Raw genomic sequence first — 22,703 nt, 5'->3', positions numbered from 1 at the left:
AATAAAATGTGCCAGAAGCGAAGCATGAAAGTTGAAAATCACATTGGTACTAAAACTGAACCTTGCGGTACACCACAGGGAAGGTTCTTTAAAAGAGAATAAGGGCCTGTCCCAATTCTCTCTAACAATCGTGTTTGGCCTTAACACTCTGTTTTGAGTGTTCATATGTAAGTGTAGTGTGCCTCGACACTTCTAAGACTGAGGGGACTCGCCGTTCATCACTTGAAATGATCCCTTCAAACCGAGGGGCCTCCGGAGCTGACTTGAAACGAAGTGAGAAGATGAAGCACGGATAGATTCCCAGAAGCCTGCTTCGGCTCTGCCCATTTGTTCTCTGTTGCTTCAACAAAGAAGTACGATTACAAGCGCCAATGGAGCTGGCATTTTCAAGATGTCTCCAGCACGCGATATACAGTAGACAAAACACACCACGGCAGCCAGTGACACTTACCTTGTCTTGTCTGACACCATGAAGTGCTAGTGTTAAGGGTGAGAAATGGGATTGGGCCTAACTCTCTCCCATGGTGACTGTAGAGGTATTGTTTAAAAGGTAAAATGGAAAGAAAGCCAGTGCTTTGTTCCTGACACCAACCCAAGAGTTTAAACATTCTTACTTATGTTGTCAGTGGTGAAGGCCACACCCAAGTCTAAAATAATTAAAATAACATTCCCCTTTCTGTCCATACTGTGACCAGATTGAAAGCCGGACTGACCTTTTTTTTTTTTTTTTTTTTTTTTTTTTCTCAAAGGCATCAAATCTCAAATTTGAATGGATGACACATTCTTCACAACTTTGGTAGGCTACTGGAGTGGTCTGGAAATTGGCCTAAAATAACCATACTCCAGGGTCCAGGCTGGGTTTGTCTTGACTTGAGAGAAAGTGTGAAAGAAAAGAAAAGAAAAAACACTGTCACACAACTGTGCTAAAACACCGGCACTGACTGCATAGCAGGCGGTTTTCAACATGGATAAGGTTTTTACAGGTGAAAAAGAAGTCTGCTATATTTCATTGACAACTTGAAAGCACATGCTGAAAACCTTTTTTGGGCGCTCTGTAGAAAATTGAAACTTTGAATCATGTGCCAAGAAAGTAAAAGTGCTCTTAGGAATTTGATTGCCTTTAAATTATAATTTACTCAGTAGAAGAGATAGATTAGAGAACATATATGAACCATTAGTATACTAATTTTACTAATATTGCTCATAACATTCGGTCGAATGGGGAAAAAGGCAACATTCTGCTTCAGTTGTGATGAAGCCCAAGCCCAATAGTGGTGTGTGACATGATAAAATACCGTGCATCGCACCATGAACGATGATTTTCCCCTTAAATCGACACAACAATGTAATGGAATGTGTTTGTTAAATACAAAAATGCACAGACATTAAACAAACTCTGCGAGACCGAGAATTTCTGGCGACCCACCCACCAACCTACTCCACCCTTCTCTGAAGAAGGGTCCCGGCCCGGTCAGCTGGGGACCGAACAGGAGCAGTTCAACACGAGACAAAATGATTTTGACTTTACAACCCATGTACCATCTTCTTTGTTGTCCATGGTGCCAATTAGTAAGCGCTGGTTCCGCCTGTCATCATGGCGACACTTCAGTACAAAATGTGATCCAAAGTCTGCAGTTCGACTGTTCGGTTCTGTTATAGAGTGTGAATAGAATTTCAGTTTGCAGTGTGTGTTTGCAGTGTGTGCTGTGAGTGTTCAACCAGACTACCCAGAGCCTTTAGTTGATGTTATCAGCCTGTTATAAAATGGAAAATTCTGTTTTTACTATTTTCATTTTTGTATTATTATTATTCTCAATATTTGAAAAGCCACATCTGAAACTTGGAAAAAAAAATGTTCAATGATCTAAACATGTATGCAAATGTGTTGACGATATGTAACACTTTTTTTTTTAAATAGTAAAAAATAAATAAATGAAAACATTGGATATTTGATGTTATTCAGTATTTCACCAAGAATTAAAAATTTGAATTCTGCACACAATGTCTTCATTATAGTATAGTATGCTGTTTACGTTGGACTCTGGCGGAGTGTGTCCATGGGATGTTGACAGTAAGTTGTATGGAGAGTGGAGAACTGTGCACCGAATGTTTGAAGTTAATTTGCAGCTACTGAGTTCATTGAATGCTATTCTTTTTACAGCATAAAAAACCCCTGTTATTTTAGCACAATTACACATCTGCTAATGCACATGACCGGTGTTTTGTCAGCCAATTGCTGTTCGGAACATGCTGTGCAACACAAAAAGCGGTGCTAAAAGTACACACTCGTTTTACTCCCAAAAACCATGTGGCGGTTAAATTACCTTCATTTTGTCCTTTTCAATGGCTGAGGCACAAAAAACATGTCCTGAATTGTTTGATATTGAAACTTTTGTTAAAGTAATGTTGCACACCAACCACACATTGCTCTGCAACATTAAAACACCTCAATTGTGACCTTCCTCAAAAGACAGTTTTGGAGTCACAGAAGTCCCTCTGTTGCTTCGGGGCACTCCTCACTACATCAATGTATATGTCACTTGCTTTATGCAGCATCTTTTTCACTCTCTGCCTTGCTAAAGCTTCATTTGTGGGGCTATACATACTAAGTGACACATCAGTGATGTGTGTGAAAGGAGTGCCACCTCATGGCTTAATCCTAACCACAGCCACTGTCTTTGTTTTTAACAACCCAAGGACGTCAGGATATGCTGCAGAAAGTGGAACATGTGCCTCAATGGAAAGCCTTTTCCGTCGACACTGGAATGCGGAAGGCTTTGCTGTCATTCTGGCAGAGAAACATCCGCTTGCAAATAGTTTATATTTGATGCCTTGGGAGTAAATATGTGTACGCAAAGTCCACCTCCCAGCCTCCAACTAAAAGTGGCCACCTGTTGGTGTCAATTCCTAAATGTCTAGTTTCAGTTCGTATGTGACTGAAAGTCCTTAACAGCAATCCTCTTTGAAGTGCCTACCAACATCACATCCTGGCCAGTGTGTAGTACAGCATCATGTTGCCAGCTACCTCTCCGTGATGTGTTTGTGGCAGCATACGTGCGCAAGTGTGTACCTCTGATTTCCTCCTGCTTGCGGGCTACCGCTTGGTGACCATTGCCGTGGGCGACCAAATGGCTAATTGAGCACTCTGTCATGTCACTTCCCTTTCACTGGGGAACAGGCCATTCAGCACAGGCCACACTTTTTACCACTGATGCCCCCACAGACCCCCCATCTTAACATGGTCCAGCTTTACAGGCCTGGGGGAACTGTGTGTGTCAGGGAAGGAAGATGCAGAAATTGATGCAGCATCAGACTACTGCATTATTTGCATCCACCAAATCCTTCACTGTAGTTTGTTGACAAGAACTGTATCTTTATACCATCTCTCTCTTGAGTAACTATCAGTGCAGTGAGGTGTTTTTGAGCAGGACCTCTGTGGATTGAACAAAAAACAGAAATAGAAGAAAGAGTGGCTAGAGTGCTAGGAATGCAAGTATCAAAGTAGAATATAGGAACTAGTATGGATGGGGCTTTAGGTGGGAAATGGCACCCATTTGAGGGATAGAGTTCTAGCCATCATTTTGACTTCAAAATGACCAGCAATAAAATCACCACGAGATTATAATTCACACACTTGCTTCAGAAATCGTTCATCCCAGAGGTGAACTGACCTGTCAATCACAATGTTTCATTCCTTGGCTACAGATTTCCCCCCACTGGATCAGTGGTCAGAGAGCGCTTCCCTGTCAGAGTCGTCCCTCTACATGGATGGCTTCCTCTACATCGCTGCTGGCCAAGCTAGAGCTCTGCTGGACCGGCGCTTAAGGGACGGTGAGTCTGCACGCAACACGTCACATCAATCCATTTGTGAACAATTTTAAAGTGGGTGCTTGTCAGAGGTCTGTTTCAGTTAAGCACTAGTCGATCAATCTGTGTCAGTGTGTCTGTTGTCAAACTGCCAATCGTGTAATCCTTTCACCAAACAGTCCAGTAGAAACGATCAATTGATGTGTCGTTCAAATACGTACGTCTCCTCCGAGGCTTCCTGTCACTGGGGAACTGTTTCCAGCCAGCAGTGCTCAGGTGACTTTAGAGGAACCCAAACTCGGTCTGTATGACTCAGATGCAATTACAACTTACCCTTGCAAGTGGTACAATTCTCTCTTGTTTCTTCCAAGAGAGTATGAAAGTTTTACTCCAATTTAACAACTAGACTCCTGAGCCATGCTGCTGCACCTCCTGATCTAGAACAGTCCCACTCCTCCAAACAGCTGGAGCGTTGCTGGGGCTCATGGGTAATTAGGAGAAGGAGCCAAACTCAGAATGTGCCTCTGGGGAAGGGGGTTATTGGGAAGGTGAAAGATAGGGGGGAAATGGAGGGAGTCTGGGTAGGCAACAGCTCGTGACTGCTGGTTTCAGAAAACTAGCTGTGATTTCAGTGAGGCGTCCTGTACTATGTCGCGCACATTGTTATCCCCCCATTTATTGTTGTTGAAAAGAATGAGGGAAACCAAATCATTCAGGGTGTGCTTGAAAAGAGTCAAACTTTTTAGGTTACTCATGTGTGCAACATTAAAAGTGAAAAAAAAATGCTTTTCTAGTTTATAGATATTTAATACAGTTGTCAAAGTGCTTGATTGGTGATAGTATTTGTTATCGATATAAGGTATATGCTTAAATTATGGCCTTTTTACAGAGAAAAGTTTTGGAAGAAAAATTAGAAAAGCATGAGATATGAAGTTGGAATGAACTGCAATCATCTTGAAACCATATTTCTCAACTAATTACAAGACACACACAAAGCAGGTCGCACCAACACCACCTTCCAATTAAAAAAATGCAGTGTCCTGACACAAGTTATTTTCTACTAGGTCCAGTGGGACACATTTTACTATTCAAGCAGAACGCTCCAATATCTTCAGTCAAGCTTCCCTTAAATGTGTTTTTCCTTTAATGACATACAGCCATTTTGTAGTGAAAAAAAGGGAACTGATTTCTGTCCATGCATTTTTAATTGACAAAGGTTATTTATTTATGTTTTTATTTCCTGTTATTTAGACGTGAACCAGTTTGACCTGCTCGGCTTAAAGTGCTCCTAATATTTTGTCTGATAAAACACCTTGCTAGTTCATCTATAATAGAGAGAGGCGTGCAAGTTTTGCTTTTGTGCTTTAATGGCACTTTAACTTCCGCTGCTGGTGTTGAAATATTCATTGGGGGGTTGGGCTTTAAACTCCATGCTTTCCCAACTTCTTCAATCACTACAAAGCGCTGTGAGGACTCATGAGTGTGGAAGCATGAGGTATTTTTGAATGTACTCCAGGATGCCTTTCGCTTGCAGCCTAATGGTTTGATGGTCTATAGATACACCCCAGTTCTTAATAATTCATAGGCTATGCTCAGGGCTCAATAAAAGCACTCTTCCATTGAGTCTTTATTATGACTTTTTTCTTCCCTGTCTGATGTCAACTCCATTGACTTTTGAGCTGAGAGATTCAGGCATTTCCAGCATGAATGGGATAAAAGGCTTGGTCAAAGTTGACATTGAGGACACATTTCAATGCCTGTGTGTGCTGATTATTCATCGGATTGTGGCATAATAAAAGGATGAATTCATGACCCTTTCATAAATAAAATTAGCTCCTTTTACTGTCTTCCACCCCAAACGTGTGTCCGCCATGTTGACCAGCATTGGCTCTTTGATGAAGTTGGTGGATGCCTACACCGCACCTCAAACCGCTTGAATGGACAAAAAAGTTTTGTAGGGTTGGTGTGAGATTTTCCCCTGAAGAGTCCATCCAGGGAAGCATGTCTGGGATGCACTCATCTTCTTTTGCATACTCATTTAGAAATAGAATAAATCATTTTACCTCTTAAGGGGCCATATCCTGCTGATTTTGGGTGCTTTTAGAATATCATCCCTGTAGCGCACGGCAATAACTATTTCAATAGTAATTTCTAATTCAATTTAACTACTACTGAAAATAGTTCTTTTCACCTCTGCCACTTTGTTTTAAGGTCGCGTTCCCTACTATGGCGATCGGTCGGACGTCAATTGCTCAGCTTTGTGTGAAAAAGGTATATAAAGTTAATATCATTTTAACATGCTGACCTCCAACAGCAATTCTTTCTTTCTAAACTGATCCGAGAAGTTGGCTGCACTTCTGTGTCTGTGAGACATCTCTGCCTCAGCGCTGGGATTATTGGCTCATTGAAAGGATTGTTCTGGCTCACTCCAGAAATGGGGAATATTTCAACTGTGAAATCAAAACCTCCTCTGTTTTCTGTTACATATTCACTTATATAGTGTGTGGCATTATCGTTCAGCAGTGGCACGGCTCGGCTTTTGCTGTTTCCTCCTCATGATCGATCAACGCTCCTATTTGAAAACAAGGTTGTGGTTTATAATCCAGGTGACACTGCCATTCCTACCAGTTATTACTATACTAAGTTTGAATCTATCATTTGTACTATTCTTATTGAAGATTTCTGGTAGATACATGGCTCAGTAAATTAAAACTGAATCAGTTTCAATAACTACTAATATCATTAAATCCACTGAGCAGCGTGACTGGCTCACTATGTTAACTTCACACAATTCTGACTCATACACTGTCAAGCCTCATGGTGGCAAGCCTAGCCCTATATATGTTTTACAGCAACTGTGAAGGGCAGAAGAAAAAAATCAACCTATCAACCTCATGATGTTACACAAGTAGCACAAGAGTTAGCCGTTTTAAAGACAAACACTCCACAATGACATTCACCTGATTTTGCTCTCAAGTGAGGGAGCGTTGATGCGCAACCACTGTCAGATCTCTCCAGGGATGCTCAGTTGGTTTCAGGCCTCTCGGGGACCCACAGACTTCGTTGTCCTGAATCCACTCCTTTGATACCTTGACTGTGTCTTTGGGTCATTGTTCCCCTGAGAATTGTTCTGGGAACCCAGTCTGGGATCAAGAGTGCTCTTGAACAGTAGGCTCCGTACATCGCTGCGTGACTACTGTGAGTAGTCTCACAGTTCCTGCTGCTGTCTCCACAGCATGACCAGCTATACATCTGTTATATGTTATGCGTCTCATTTATTTCTTTGAATCCTACCATTATTGGCTTTTTGGTGTGGATTTTTTTTAAAAAAGAAAAATGGATTGACTCCAATTTAGAATAACAGCATCACATGGTTTGTGGAAATGTGAAGTGGTTTGAATCCTTCCTGGCAGCAGGGCAGGCTACGTCTGCTAAAATGAATGGCAGCTTCCAAGTCATCAAAAGGATGCCTTTACCAGCATGGGTTTTTTTTTTTTTTTCAGTCCTGCATCTGGGCCTAGACGGATCCGTTCATCACTGCGTTAGAAATGTGTCCGCCTGGTCGGTTATCTGAGGTTACACAGCTGAATCAAATCAACTGGGATTCACAGTGGGTTCCTTCTCTTTCTATCAGCTCTAATATTTTCAGCAATTTTTGCCCTCTCCAGCCAGCCCTCGCCCTGTCTCGGCATGAAGACAGCAGTGACCAGTAAATAATCAAGTTTGACTATTTATAACAAACACATTTCCCTCTATTCCTCATCTCCTGTCGCTGTCATTACTCCTCCAAATGGAGTTTAGCAGAACGCTTTCCCAGTCTGATTATGCCTATAACCTCAACTCTGAAAAAAAATATATATATGGAGAATTATTCGTGGTCTTTTTTTTATAATGCGCATGCCTCCATTAGATACTATTTCAGTTAATGACATGTTTTCATTTAGCAATGTGAATGTCATTTTTATCTGCGATGAAATACATGCCCTCTGACTAGTCGGCCATCTATACCATCTCAGCCATGTCTGGGTGGAATGAAGCGTGGGGTATTTCAGGCACAGATTGTTCATATCCCTTCAGCTCCTGAACTTCCATTTCCAGACCCCCCTGACAAGCTGCCCAGCAGATGTCTTCATTCTACATATTTCAGTCGGCTGTTAGGATTGGCAGCGAAGAGTTGAAATATTGGACTGTGGGAGGGGTGATGGAGTGAAGAGGACACGAGTCTGCTGTTTTGGGATTTAGATTGAATTTAGTGTCTGTAGTTCAGGCAGGACTCAGGAAAGAGTTCTCAAACTTCTCAGATGAATATACGGTGTGAAAAGTTGCTTGGCACATTATTCTGAGCTACTTCCCAAAAACAGCTCATCTGTTGTTGGGTGGGTGACACAGCAGCCGTTCTGGTTCATGACTACTTGGGCCAGCTTTGACAGATGACAGACTGAGATGAGATGTTGTGGCAACTTTCTTCTGCTTTACCAGGTTCACTGTTTTATGATTCGACAGGGCTCAGACATGAAAGGTCAATTGCTTGTCAAGTGCATCTTGTCCTTGTTGGTATCTGACATTGTATCTGGGCCCATGACAAAGAGATATTCCACTGGACCAAAAATGTGTATTTAACTAATGCAATGTTGAAAATTCCCAAACATTAGCTTGTGTATAGATGTGTAGATTTGTTTGTATCAACACATGTTGATGTGCCTGATGATACTCTGCCAACATTTGGATTGATGCTAAGAGATGAAGAGTGGATCTGACTTGTTTGTTGTTTGTGAGGCCATGCACAGCTGGTTACGTACCAGTTCTCTTCGCCTAGCTCCAGCTGGCCTGGTTCCAATAAAGCCACATAACCATGGAGAACCACACATCCAAATCGGGCCTCTCTCCTCAAATTTCACACATTGCTATAGTGAGATGAGGTGTGGAAAAGAAACCTGCTAATTTGGAGACGTAGGGCGGGGCATGTTCCCACAATAGAAATTGAGCGATCTTTTCTCGCTGCTGTTCCAGGAGTTGTGTTGCTTTACTAATTGCCCCATTTTAGTCGTTGAAGGCATGTGATTCAGTTGGCTTCCGCCCGCGTGTCTTCGGTGGCTGGTTGCAGCCTCCCGTGGAGGACGGCTGGGCCACAGGGCCATTGCTGTGTGTGGGGAACAGCTGGCTGCGGTCGCAGCTGCTTGATTGTGAATCAGGCGCCATTGTTGCAGCTATTGTATCACCACGGAGACTGGGGCTATCCCACCCACTAAGTCAATGCTCAACCACAAACACAACCAGGGTTTTTCAGACGTATTTTCCGGGGGAAAAACCTGTTTTTGCGGTGCTTCATAAAAGGATGCGAAGGAAATCATCGCGCTTGGAGGGAACTCGTGCTACCAATTCCGATGAATAGGGCAGTGTCCTAATGTCACATGCCACGTGTTTGAGTGTGTTGTTTATCTTGCATTGCCAGATAGGAATAAATTCTCCCATCACACACCGTCTTAAAGAGATCCCTTTAAGAAAGAAGGCTTCTCACATTTTGGTTTTTACCATACGTCCACATTCAACCATTACTTTCAAAGACTAGTGGTGGCCCTGAGCTGCTTTTTGTCATAGCAACCCTGCTCGCATCTTATATGTTGTATTGTTTCTTATATATAGTTCCTCCAAAGTAGTCACTAAAGACTATTATTTTTTGTCTATTCTGCAAAATGTCAATTTTCTCAACTGTCAATGCTGTTGTGATTGAATTTACAACAATGTACAGCTTTTTGTGATTACCATTTAAATATATTGCCAGTTAATTTCCTTGACAAAAACAAACAAATTTTGGTTTTAGTAAATAATAAAATCCTTTTTTACTCAAGTGCTAAAAAATGTGACCCATCAAATGGTTCTTTTCCGTTTCTTTTATTGGACGGGGAAAGGAATAAGCCTGTTACTTGAAAATGTTCACTTTTCTGCTGTGGCTGCTTTGCTGTTCTGCTGTTTCCTATCAATTAGATGCAAACCCATGGCTTGAAAAAAAAGCCTGTCAGCTGTCAGAGCATGTTGGGGATATTTTGGTAATTTGAATAGATTTTTTTTTTTTTACTCAGTATGCCACACACCTTCTTGTTAGCTACTTATCATGATTTAACTCTTTAGTCATGTCAATGTTGGTGCATAGTAATTACAAAAGAAGCCAACTCACATGAAGATCTTGCAAATAGGAATGACAGATGAAGTAGATCTCACTGGAGCTGAGAAGACTGTTTTTATAAATTTGTGGAAACAGGTCAGGAATGGATTTGATGATGATAATAATGAGAAGGGCAAACAGCAGTTCATATTTTCGCATCATTCCTTCTCAAAAATTCCTCTCATTATTTCACAAAAGCAGTTTTCCAACTTCCAAAGAGGTCTATAAGTATTTTCTGCCCCCAATGCTTTATTCATTCTTGCAAAACTGAATGGGCTTAAAAATGAACAAGAGAACAGCGCAACAGTCCCTTGTTGTCCTTCATGTCTCCGGCTACTGGCCTATTGCCACTGGACAAAGCATCCTGCCGCTTTCTAGTCATTCTCTCCTATGGTCACCAACTTGGAGGTGTAGATGATAGAAGAATATTGTTTGGTACACAGTTCCAGTCCCGGCTTCCTGAGAGTGTCTCAACTCTCCTGTAGACATCTAAGTCAGCCAGTTTGACTCTGCCGAGGAGACTTCTTTAACATGTTGCATCTGTGAGTTGGCCTCCTCAGTGTTACCCACAGTGTATACACTGATAGTAAAAGCCCAAGAAAGTCAGTCTAGCTGCAGCCCCTTTGTCTCTCTCTACAGATCACAAGTGATGTAACAACGACTAATTCTGCTTCACGGATCCTTGCACATCACAGCAGGGTTCAGATCCACCACTTCTTTTGACATTAAGCCTGTATCATCTAAGCATTGAAATTTGTAAGAACATGACGCGGGCTATGGTTTGTAAAGAGCCCAGACTTCTCCAAGATCATTTTGTCATCTTATGATGGCGATTAGCCATGTTTCGGAAGCCTGCTCTCCCTCTTATGATCGCGTAACATCAAACTCTTCAGCTATTACTCTATTAGTGTGGCAACTAGAGAAGGGGATAGTGAATTTACGACAAGGTTTTAGACAGCCTTCAGCTGCGGAATGATGGACGTGGCATTTTCAAGAGAACTGCAGCAATCCAGATAGACATTGTTGCTGCAGTAAAGTGCAGTATGATCTTTTCCTGTCACCAAGACAACAGTGTGTCCTGTCATATTGACTGGATTGACAACTACTTACTACTCAAATATCTCTCCCACACACTTTCTGTCCCCCACATAAACAGAAAGCTGCCCATGCGTGGCTGATTTGGATCTTATTGTCAGTCTGCTGGAATTATTTTTCCTTGAAGAGGAGTGGGGTCACAAGTTTTTTAAATGCCACACTGCGCAGCGCGATTGTAGTCACTTTGTCGTCTTTTAAAAACTGTTTGTCATGTCCAAATAATTTATTTTGCCATGAAAAAGGAAGTCGAGGCGGAGAAGTACACAATGTGGAAAGAGAAACTGACATTGACTTTTCTTATTCTTATCACATCCGCATTCCTTTAAACAGCCAGTTGTAGACACTTCCTTTTTTTTTTTATTGGAACTATATCTGTTTCTTCAGAAACATCACACGCCGGTGGCAGAAGGATGTACAATTAGCATATTCATGAGATGAAACAGTGGAAAGTTTGCAAGCGTCGGGTGGCGCAGTGGAGAGGGTGTCGGAAGAAGCAGTTTGCGTGTTTGGGCATAAAAAAGCAGACGGCACGATGGCTTTGAAAATAAAAAGAAAATAGGACTTTATTTATTTATTTATTTTTGTAAACTTGGTTGTGTAAATAAAAGAGACTGATGCTTCCTGCAATTTCACTCAGATCATGTTCAGTGTTTGTGGATGGATCTATTCCGACCAAAAACGACTACGCCCTCATTTTATTGAACTTTGCGCCCGACGCCAGCTTCCACGCTGTCATGTCCATTAAGTAAAGGTCCATACAAAAGGTCCCCTAACTCTGTCGGCACACTTCAAAAGGCTTTCTCAGCAGTGCTTGTTGTGAGTCATTAGCTGTGTTTAACACGGTTTGAGGGACACTAATTATTCACAAACTAATCACTGAAGCTGCTGCGTCTAATCAATTTCTCCTCACACTTGCGTAACAACAGTCAATTTTATCAAAATGCCGAACTCCTGCTTGGGATTGTGGTGGACTCCTGGTTCCCAGACTCATATTGTCTCATATTGCAGCAAAATCCTCTACTGCTGCTCTCTCATTGACAATATTAGCTGTGGAGATGATGCGTGACTAATACAGAAAAACAGATTTAAATGAAAGAAACTATTGTTCTTGACTCATGAGAAACGGTTTAATCAGAAAGACGTTCAAACACGACATGACAAGTTTGTTTTTGATTCAAGAACTAATGTCTGGACGTGGAGGCAGAGTAAACAATCCATATGTGCTCACTCACACAGTACGTATTGACTTGAAAAACTGCTGTCTTTCCTGCAGACTTGATGCGACGGTGGTGCACCCTGGAGGGGGGCTTCTTGAGTTACTACGAAAGCGAGAGGAGTCCTTCACCTGTGGGCCGACTAGACGTCACTGAAGTGGTCAGCATGGCCATCAGCAACACAGAGACCATGACTGCAGTGGGGTAAGACCACCAGTTATGATGTGCTACCACACACAGCGCATGCTTGTCGCCTTGTTAATGCACAATCTACCAATGTTATTGGACATTCATTCCGTCTGTCCACATTATCATAGACTCATTAGGAGCTTATGCGGCGGCAGCAAATCCACACCCTTTTTAAATACCTAGTTTACATCCCTTTTTACCGCACTGCTCAGTGTGCTTCAGACGCTCACATCGGCACAATTGTAGGTGACATTGTTTATGTATTCATCCTTTATTTTTATCACAACATTGATCCACTACAAGTCGATTATTTTACCAGTCAGGACGAAAATACAAACATGACTAGAAGGATCTCATCTCCTGGTATTTGACAGTCAGCTAATGTCAAAATAAAATAATTGGAATTTTCATTTCCTTCTTTCTGTTTCCAGGTAAACCCAATCTGTTCTTAGGGATATGTTCTCCGATTGCTTCTCTTACTTTCTTGTATCCTGCGAGCAGCAATCATTGTGTTTCATTGGATTCTGCGTCGAGTGCGTTCCTCCCTGCGCACTCCTAAAGCTCTAATAGATGCGATTTGAACACAGAAAGTGGAGGATTAAATATTAAAAGAGCATCTACAGCTAAGCTATCCAGACAAGCCAGTTGTTTTTCTCAGTCATGCTCGGAGTTTGGTATCGGATATTGTATACTGTGTAAAGTGAAGAGGGCAGATTTGCCCCGTACATAATAACAGATTTATGTAGTACTTTATTATAGGCAAGTGACTGAAGTGTCCCACTGGGATTCAATCATTTTTAAAGCCCATGAAATGAGCTGGATTGGGCCCCTTTAACCGAAACTAGGAGAAGAGAATTTCATGTTTTTAAATGGAAGGACTTCATTGTCTATTCACGTGGGTTTGAATGTGTTCACTTAGTCAGAATGGCATTCAACAACAGCTTGATCCTTTTTATGCTAACTACACTCCAATTTAAGCAGCCGCGCATCATAATAGTCTCACTTAGTCACCCCTGCATGCACTCCCGCACGCACACACACACACACCCACAGGCACGCACACATGCACATAAAAGAGAAAATGGGATTGTCTTCCTCTCGATATGAGCGAATGGGTCAGCGATGGTGACAAACGTGACAGAAGCAACAGCAGCACATCTGCTGGTTCTTCTCGCCCTCCATTTATTCCAAAATGACAGCAACCACGCCAAATTGACAAAACGCTGACACCGGACAGATGTTTGTCTTCCAATCAATCATAGTCAGTGCGACCCAAGTCGAGGACTGTTGAAAGAAAACCAACAAACAAATAAAGGGGTTCAACATTTTTCGGATGTCCTTATGTTTTTAAATGTAGATTTAAGGACATTCAAGTATTCATTCGGTCGTTGCCTTTGAAATCATTTATCCTGTCTATAAAATAGAAACCAATGTTTATTATAACAATGAAATTATACTCAGTAAAAAAAGCTATAGTTTTGTGGCGTTATTTTCAAGAATTGAGCAGTATATGCATACATTGTTGCTTTAACTTTTCAACTTCTGTTTATGCCCTTGCACTCCCTTCCTGCTTTCTTTTTGGCTTTTATACAACTTCGTATTTCTCTCCTGAAAGTAGAACAAACAGTACAAGGAACAGCGTGTGGAAACTTTTACCTTGAATCAGTCCCCCACATATTTCCTGACAATGCTAATTTTTGCCTCTTATTTTTAGCCAAACTCCCTGTCGTGCACGCTGGCGTCACAGCAGCAAAGACTATTATTTCTGTTTTGCTAAAACTCTGCCACCTTAATGACCGAACGCTCCACTTCACCAAACTCTTCCCCACTTCCTCCAACCGGTTCAGCCTTCACAGCACGCCGGTGTGCTGAGAGACTCCTCACCTCTTGACTGCGCCGGTCATGAATATTAACGTATGCAGATGCCAAGCTCCCGCCAGCAGCCCATCGTTGTGACACGGGACCCTGGTGGAGTCATTGTCATTAACCACTACATTTGGGTAATTCCACCGCGATTAAACGTCGGTCTTGACACGTGCGTGAAGTTAAATATTACAAGAATATTACTTCAGAGAATTGAATGCAAAAGAAGTGCCATGTTGTCCGCTGATAACTCTTCCCGAGCTCTTTGACTCATTTCAAGTGAATCTTGACCGGTATGATTTTTGTTCTGCCTTGCTTTTATAAGCATTTTAGAATGGCTCTCCATTTTTCCTTTTGCTTTTAGATGCTCCTATTATATGCTTCTTTAAATGTGCACTTTTAGTCTATTTAATGTATATCAATAAGTCCGTTGTGGGTATTTATGTATTTTATTATATTTATTTGTGGAGCCGCTGCTCCTCCACATCGAGAGGAACCAGTTGAGGTGGCTCGGGCATCTGATCTGGATGCCCCCTGGACGCCTCCCTGGGGAGGTGTTCCGGGCATGTCCTACCGGGAGGAGACCCCGGGGAAGACCCAGGACTCGCTGGAGAGATTATGTCTCCGGTCTGGCCTGGGAACGCCTCGGGATCCCCCGGGAAGAGCTGGAGGAGGTTTGTGCGGATCGGGAAGTTTGAGCTTCCTTGCTCCAAATGCTGCCACGACCTGATCCCGGATAAGCGGCAGAAGAAGGTGAAGGTGAAGGGTATTTATTTGGACGCCGAATTCATCTGTAGATCACAATAACATCAGTAAAATTGGTACGGATTCCAACATGGACATCCTCATTTCCTTTGTTTGAGACCTGGGGCATCGACTAATCTGGGACTGCGAGCCATTCTTTCGAGACGTTAAAATGCATGTGCTCGAGTCGGTAGTTTCTCCACTGACAGTCTTTCAAGTGAAGCTATTAAAAAAAACTCTTAGAGAAGAGAAACATGAACTGATCATGTGACGTGAAAGATTGAGCCACTTATCTTCCTATATTACTACTCTGTTCTTCACTACTCTTAAGTGGAGCCATTGGCCTGGCTTACCTACAGTACTGTTAAGGACTGTTGTGTTTCCACAGAAGAAGCATCTCTGGACATTGTAGTGTACCCTAAAATGGAACAGTAGCTTTGGTGGGATCACAATTCTGTGGCATTTGATGTATTTGACTTCCCCAATGAAGCCACTAATAAGTTGCTGTGTGGGAATCTTTACATTATCCCCAAACAATATCCATCCATCCCTCCATCCGTTTGTCTGTCCATCCATCGTCCATCACTTGTCTCGGCGAACCCAGAGATATACTTCAGTCTCTCCAACAGGTCCTTAGTCTGCATCTTAGTCATGGTGGAGAAACTAGGTGGAAAATCATCCAGTTAAACAGCTTCATTTGTCTGCTTCCAGTTCAACTTCTCCTTAAGACCTTACCCAGTCCAAAAAGGTTACCAAGCTAGCTTTATTTATTTATTTATTTTTTGGCTTTATCTCGGGATGGAAGAGCAGCAGTTGTGTTTCGAGCCACTCCTGACTGAGCTCCTAACCTTATCACTACAGGAGAGTCCAGCAACTCTGTAGAAAAAATTCACTTTTGCCCCTCATATCTGCGGTCGCGAACTGATAGGGATGTACTGATAATGTTACCCTTTCGAAATAAACGGTATCGGTGGTATCGGTGCATCCCTACGAAATGAAATCTATTCACAGGCCCTGTTTGGACTTGGACTGGGAAAACCATCAGGATTTGGTCTCTCGTGCCCAAACAATGGTTCAATTAAATAATCTCAAAAGGCGGATGTGATTATAAATCTATGGATGGGCAACGAAGCTATTTTCATTTCAGAAATATAAATATCTTGGAAATGCAAAAACTAAAGCCACACGCTTATCCACGTATCAGTGTGATTTTTTTCATCTGTATTTCATCTCAGGCTTCCCTGAATGTCAACATTTTGACTCTTCTGTGTTGTCGTTTTCTCACTCTTCATTCGCATCCTCCCTCTGGGATGCCTCCCATGCATCATCTCTTCTCCCCCCTCAGTCCCTATTCCTTGTGATAGTGTTTGGCCGGCACATGGCTGTACCCCTCTACAACGCTCTCCCTGTGGGAACGCTGCTAACAAGCGCCTGCACACCTGCCGAGACGGAAGAAAGTGGGTGGAGGAGCGGGGTCATGCAAACACCGTTGTCTGGCCTGTTCCCACTGAAACGTGTTAGAAGCGATCGAATTGCAGCAGCCATGACCTCTGTGACATCCCAACTTAAACACCCTTTGCCACAGCATTTACAGCCTCCTCCGCTGCAGTGGAGCACTGGAAGCAGAGCTGGTGCTTCATGGCAGTTAACCATTAAGACTGTGATACTGTGACCTCTGCGCAAGGCTGAGGGTGAGCAGAGACTGAGAGGGAAAAAAAAAAAACGGACCAACCAAGATTAATAGCTCTATTTTTCATCCATTGACCTGGGTTCATTTATGAATGTATTTTTATGGGACTAGATAAATAATTGATCTCACATTCCGCCTTCAAAAAGTACCACTACAATAATGTGAAATCCAGAAAATGGTCATCATATCCATTTGCATTGGAGTATTTCTTGTCATCCTGGTTGTTATGTTTGTACTTGCGAGTATTTATTGTTGATATGAGGTTTTAAAAAAATGTTATTTTTTCCTTTTTCTTTCCATGATGCCACAATATTGGCTTTTTTTTAGGATTTTTTGTGTAACTCTTTGCAAAAAACATTACAATCAGATACCAAAAACTACTTTAGCCACAAGAAGAAAGAGACAGAAGCACTAAAGTTGTGTCACATCTCCTGTTTTCCACCTGGAGGCACTGCCTGCCCTTAGTCTGCGATGATGGCTGCAGTGACAGAGGGCGTCTCACAACATGTGGTGCTTGTATTTTCTTGTAACTGTCAGACCGCCACGTTTCCAGATTAGTTATTTAGCATCATTTTAGTTGGCCTATTAAAATTAAAATAAATAGTGACTGTATTTCCAGAGAAGCGCACATCTCAGTCCATTGTTGTTTATGTTGTCCCTCTCACCATGGTGAAAACATGATCTGACTCATGCTTGCCGTAAAGATGCCATAAGAAGGCAAATATATATTTTTACAAAGTAAAATGACATAACTTGAGCTTCAACATTGACTTTATTGTGATTATTGGTTTGGAAATAGTTATTTATGACTGTCCTTGACTCTAGAATTGTGCTGTTACTGGAGCACCAGGAGTGAATGCTCAGAACCAAAACGTCAAGGCCATGTGCGATTCTAGCTTGCCAGTATCCCCGAGTTGTTAAAACTATTGTGACCATTTCGAGCAAAACATAGTCAAATGAACAAGGCAGCTGTACAATTACTTAGTCACGATGGCGTCAGATCATTGTCATTGGGATCTAACACAAATATATCACTATATGTGGTGATGTTACCTATGTGGCTGCGCTTCACCCTTTTCATTGGACTCAAAAGCATTTCGTGGTTCAGGTGACAACCCGCTGAATATTTTCTCACCTCAAACCTCACAGCTGTTGAAATGGAAGAAGGTCGTTCGTGAGGACTGAGTATCTGAAGGGGCAGCACTGCTTGTCCCTCTTTCAATACCTCCGTAAAGGTGCCCTTGAGTGTTGGAGCAGTCCGAGTTGTGCAGTGTGTTGATATGATACATCTGTCTGCTGGCATTCTGCTTATGTTTCTTATTTTTTCACGGTGGATTAAAACAACTCAGGCTCCCTTGCAGAACTACGTGTTTGTGTTTGGAATGTGAAAACATGCAAATGCATATGTAAAAAAAAAAAGAAAAGAAAAGAGATTTCCATGACAGATGTACTTAGTTGTTTGTTTCTTGCAGGGCCGTTTTTACAGCTGAGCTGTACCTGCAGACAGAGCGGGTGCTGGTCGTTGGCGCTGAAACACAAGAAACGCAGCACGACTGGATCCAGGCGCTAACGAAGGTGGCATGTCTTAGAAACGCTGCACATACAGCCTCAGACTTTTATTCATAAGGTGCCAAACAAGTTTGTTTTTCACTTAAAAATGACAAAGAGGAAGTTCCGGAGGTTCGGTGTTGCACTTGACAGTGCTACTTCATAACCAATCCAACATCCATGCAGTGAGTCTCAGCAGCTACTGCTAGACTTGCTAGTGTTGCGGTGACTCCCCACCCTCGCTGACGTTATCTTGCAATAATAGCCCACGTCACGTCTTTGTACGTCTTTAATCCCAGTCAGAGATGGTGGGAGGAAAAGCTGCATTAGTCCATATGTCTCTCCGTCTGTGCCATAGACATGCTGCACTTTTTTTTATTTCCATGTGAATCGCAGATAATTGGCCTGGCAGTCCAGAATTGGTGCTGAGGGAAATGGAAACAAAAGAAAAATAAAATTAGAAACATTTCACCCTAAAACCAGCAGGATTATGCCTTCAAGAAAAAGTCACATCTGTTGTTGTTCAAGCTTTGTTTTGATGCTGAGGCTTCCTTTGATAAAAAGTTTCCACCAGTTAATTAATGGAAGTTTTTTTTTTTTGGTTTGTTTTTCATTTATTTTTTATTCTTTTGACTCACAGTGCTTTGTCCCGTCAAAAGTGGAGAGGCTGGTTCAGAGAGACAGTGAGTTGATTGGCAGACTCCTCTACAAGGAAGGTCATGACCTCTACCACTGGAGAATGGGCTGGTTCATGCTGGAAGGCTCAGCCTTGCACTTTAGCTCGGGAGAGGAAGAAGACGAGGAGGAGGTTCTTCAACTGAAACAGCTACAGGAACTCAGTAAGCTACTTCAACGACACAGTTATTTTGCACAGGAGCATAGATTTTTTATGTCTGTTTTTGTGAAATTCTGATGCTGCTGGGGCTAAAGAGAAAACCAATGTATAATAACAAAAAAAAAATCTTTATGAGACTGCCTACAGATATTCTTTTCCTTTATGCCTGCACACAATTCTGCTGCCATCAGTGCTGGTTTTGGTCCCAAATGTGTCCTTATTCAGACAGAGTACCTGTGAAAATGGGCTCAAGTGCATCCTTGGCAATGCATTAATAAGTTGAAGGTCATACATATGCATATGATTTCCTAAAGGCGTTCTCGTACTTAAAGAGGACAGAAATCCCGAGCGATCTTAAATGACTTTCTTCTTAAATGGCTCATGACTGGTATGTCACAGTTGAAATGGTGGCCTCTCAATAGGCAGCCTTTGGTGACATTTGGTTCGCATGTGCCCAACGGCAATAAAATGAAACGCATTTGAGAAACAAAAAAAACAATTTTATTTCACAGAGAAGGATAGTTCCGTAATGTTGTTTCACTTTGCTTGGGTCTCACTTAAAACTAAGTTGTGACCGCCAAAGACTGTGAGAAGACCATCCTGCTGCTCAGTCCTAACCAGACTAGCTAAAAACAGTTGGGCACTGCTCTCATTATTTATCTATGGAAGTAATACAAATCTCTGTTTGGTTATTCATTTCACTGTTGAGTTCTGATGGTCTTATGAAATTAAATAATTGACCTCCCCCCTACTGTAATGCTGAATAACACACACATTGAAATGTAAACACATTTATTCACACATTTATTTTGCATCAGTTTCCCGACCAACATCAGTGGATGTCCTCACAGGTTGTTGATATACACGAATTGTGGCCCTTTCAGATTTGTATTTCGGGGTCCTACATGCAGTCTACATCATAATTCGATGTAGAGTACGTTTTAGGGCTCTATATTGTCAGATATCTTGCAATACAAATCCGATCCAAGAGTAGTGATAGATAAAGTCCGATATATATTGCAGTACTGTGTGTAGAAAGAAAATGTTATCGGTATGAAACACGTTACAAATGCCACAGCATATCCACGCATTTATGTATTTAATATCGATATAGCCCAACTAAGCAACAATGATCTCCGTTCTCCTCAGATGGACATGGTCTTCAAAACTGCTTGCATATGTTTGGGCTAAAAATTATGATTTTGGGCTGCTGAAAAGTCTTATTTGTCACCAGGAGTAGATGAAGAACAAATCTTGACGTCACCAGCTAATAGTGAGCCATTGGCATGAGGAGACACGGCGGTTTTTAGGGTATTAGATTAGGCTATTAGATAGCAGGGCACTGAAAAGATCCCTTCAGGAGCTGAAGTCTGTAACACGGGATTGAGTGTTATTTCCTTGGCTGTAGCGCCGCTGCATGTGCCGCCCTGGGCAGCAGCCAGGGATGAAGTAAATACATGTTTCAATTACACTCGCGACATGCGTCCAATATGCAAACGCTGTGGTCCCATCCTGATTGTTTGACCTCAGGCTTCCTGAAGTTATGATCACTTTTTCAATCGCTCTCCCAAAACTTACTTGAGGCTTTTCCTTCTGTCATTTCAACGCTTATCTTGTTTTTTTCACTTTCTTTATCCTTAATTGCTTTGTCCTCCATTTGTCTCAGCTGAATAATCAGCTCCATTTTTATTCATACGTAATGCAAAAACTTTTATTGGTTTTCCATCACTTTTTTTTTTCAATTTACCAGGAAATTACATCCTTCAGGTGATTTGTTGTATCACGGTTTAAGTGCAACGGCAATGATATAAACATTTCTGACATTACCTTGTGCAGAGTTCTCTATTACTGACCCCAAGAGCTGTGGATTTTTTGAAGGGGGGGGTGCCATTGAATAACCTCACTCCTCACTCTCGCCCTCACTCCCATGGCGTATTGTATTCAAGTAGGGAAGTGGACTTTTATGTCCTACCGTATTATGTCCTGACTATTATGACAACGATGACAATTTATTGAAGAAAGCATCAGAGATGAAAGCACTTTTCCATGCCTCCCAGAGTCGATCCAGGTTCTTTGGTTGAGTCTTCCATGCTTCTTCTTCGATTCTACCCCAGACAAACTGAGTGATGTTCATGACTGACCCTGGAGCACCTTGATCTTCTTCAGGGGGAAGCTTAGGTATGTTGTCTGAGGTCCAGTTGCAGTGGATGTGAAGGTCTGATGTGCTGGGTTGCCTGATGAAAGATTGGTCTCAGGTGAGGCTGTACAGTGATGTCGGAAGACAAGGTAACAGGACTTTGACTTTGCCAAGCTGATAGCTTTTGATGATAACATTTCTGTTTGGCACCAGAACATTATTTAAAAAAAACTGTTGGGATGCAATGTAGCCATTTTTTGTGGAAAAAAAACATATTAATTTTAGGGGCACTTGAGTCCACTTGTACCCAAGCGACAAGACTTTTGTCAGGGACTGTACATTGCCACCGGAGGCATTTCACATAAAATGAGAAAAGCACCATCCCATGGCAACCTCTATCTGTCTTTTACATGACACCCACGGGATCAGGATATGCCACAGAAAGTATAGCGTGCTTCAACTGAAAACCTAATGCGTCAACATACAGCGCTGAAGGCTGCCATTGGTGTCAGTATTGGACGTATAAGTCCAATTTCCAAATGTAGATATATTACGCCACGAGAGAGAGGATCTTTCGATTAACCAGGTGACGGCAATAGTATTACTTTCTTGAAGTAATGCCATTTTTTATCCTAAAGTACAGTGTATGTATTGACAACAACAATCATTTAGTCATTTAGGGTTGGATTATTCTCATGTCAAGTTGTCAGAGGCTCTGTGTTACAAAAAAGTTAAAAAAAAATCATAAAATTACTGCACAAAACCGTTTTCTACTTTAGTTTCCGACAAAAAATGTGTTCTCTGTGTTTTTCTGATCAGACTATAATCTATGGCCATAAAAAGCGGTCCAAGGGTGTCATTCGTGATGTGAGGGGTGACTGGCTAGTAAAACAGTATTCTTTTGAAACAGCCTGAAAGTACATCCTAAAGGAACATGGCTACGCTCTAAACTCATCAAGCAACAGAAACTAACTGCCGACTGAGTGAAATTGTGGATGAAAGTGGCTCACATCCTGTTTGTTCACATCAGCAGCCTCGCGTTTTTACCTGATAACATCGTTACTAAAGCTTCTCAAGTCAAGAAAAACTCTCTTTTTTTCCTCTCTCATCAGAATTAATGCTGCTTTGAAAATATGCCCAATTGCACAACAATGACAAAAGAAATAGCTTCAGAATTTTGTGGAAATTGTTTTCCAAATGACTCTGTTTTAGATGAAAGTGTCTGCTCACTGTTGTGCCAATAAATTGGATTCAAAGCAACAACTTTATTCAACCAGAGTAGTTGTGATGTACTGACAGAGATGCTTCTCACTCAAGACTGTCACCTTCTTCACAAGTTATTTTATTTATATTTTATTTGTGTTACCTCTCGTTGCCCCTTTTTCATGCAAATGTCAGATCTCATTTAGATGTGGTCT

At 41.8% G+C, this 22,703-nt stretch overlaps 1 protein-coding gene across 5 annotated transcripts in view; it reads left to right on the top strand.

Annotated features, from left to right (window-relative positions):
• Positions 1–22,703, top strand: part of arap2 (ArfGAP with RhoGAP domain, ankyrin repeat and PH domain 2) — a 125,916-nt gene that overhangs the window by 74,116 nt on the left and 29,097 nt on the right. For all 5 annotated transcript variants that reach the window (XR_008414182.1, XM_053859945.1, XM_053859941.1 and 2 more), the window contains exons 15-18: positions 3,706–3,831; positions 12,339–12,483; positions 18,238–18,340; positions 18,954–19,152. Coding sequence is in view for 4 of the 5 variants with exons in the window: in XM_053859945.1 (XP_053715920.1) it covers positions 3,706–3,831; positions 12,339–12,483; positions 18,238–18,340; positions 18,954–19,152 (573 nt within the window). In the remaining variant the exon portion in view is untranslated. The remainder of the gene's footprint in view (positions 1–3,705; positions 3,832–12,338; positions 12,484–18,237; positions 18,341–18,953; positions 19,153–22,703) is intronic.

Source organism: Synchiropus splendidus, chromosome 3, assembly GCF_027744825.2.
Source record: "Synchiropus splendidus isolate RoL2022-P1 chromosome 3, RoL_Sspl_1.0, whole genome shotgun sequence".
Taxonomy (NCBI): Eukaryota; Metazoa; Chordata; class Actinopteri; order Syngnathiformes; family Callionymidae; genus Synchiropus; species Synchiropus splendidus.
This window is presented reverse-complemented; position numbering and strand designations above follow the sequence as displayed.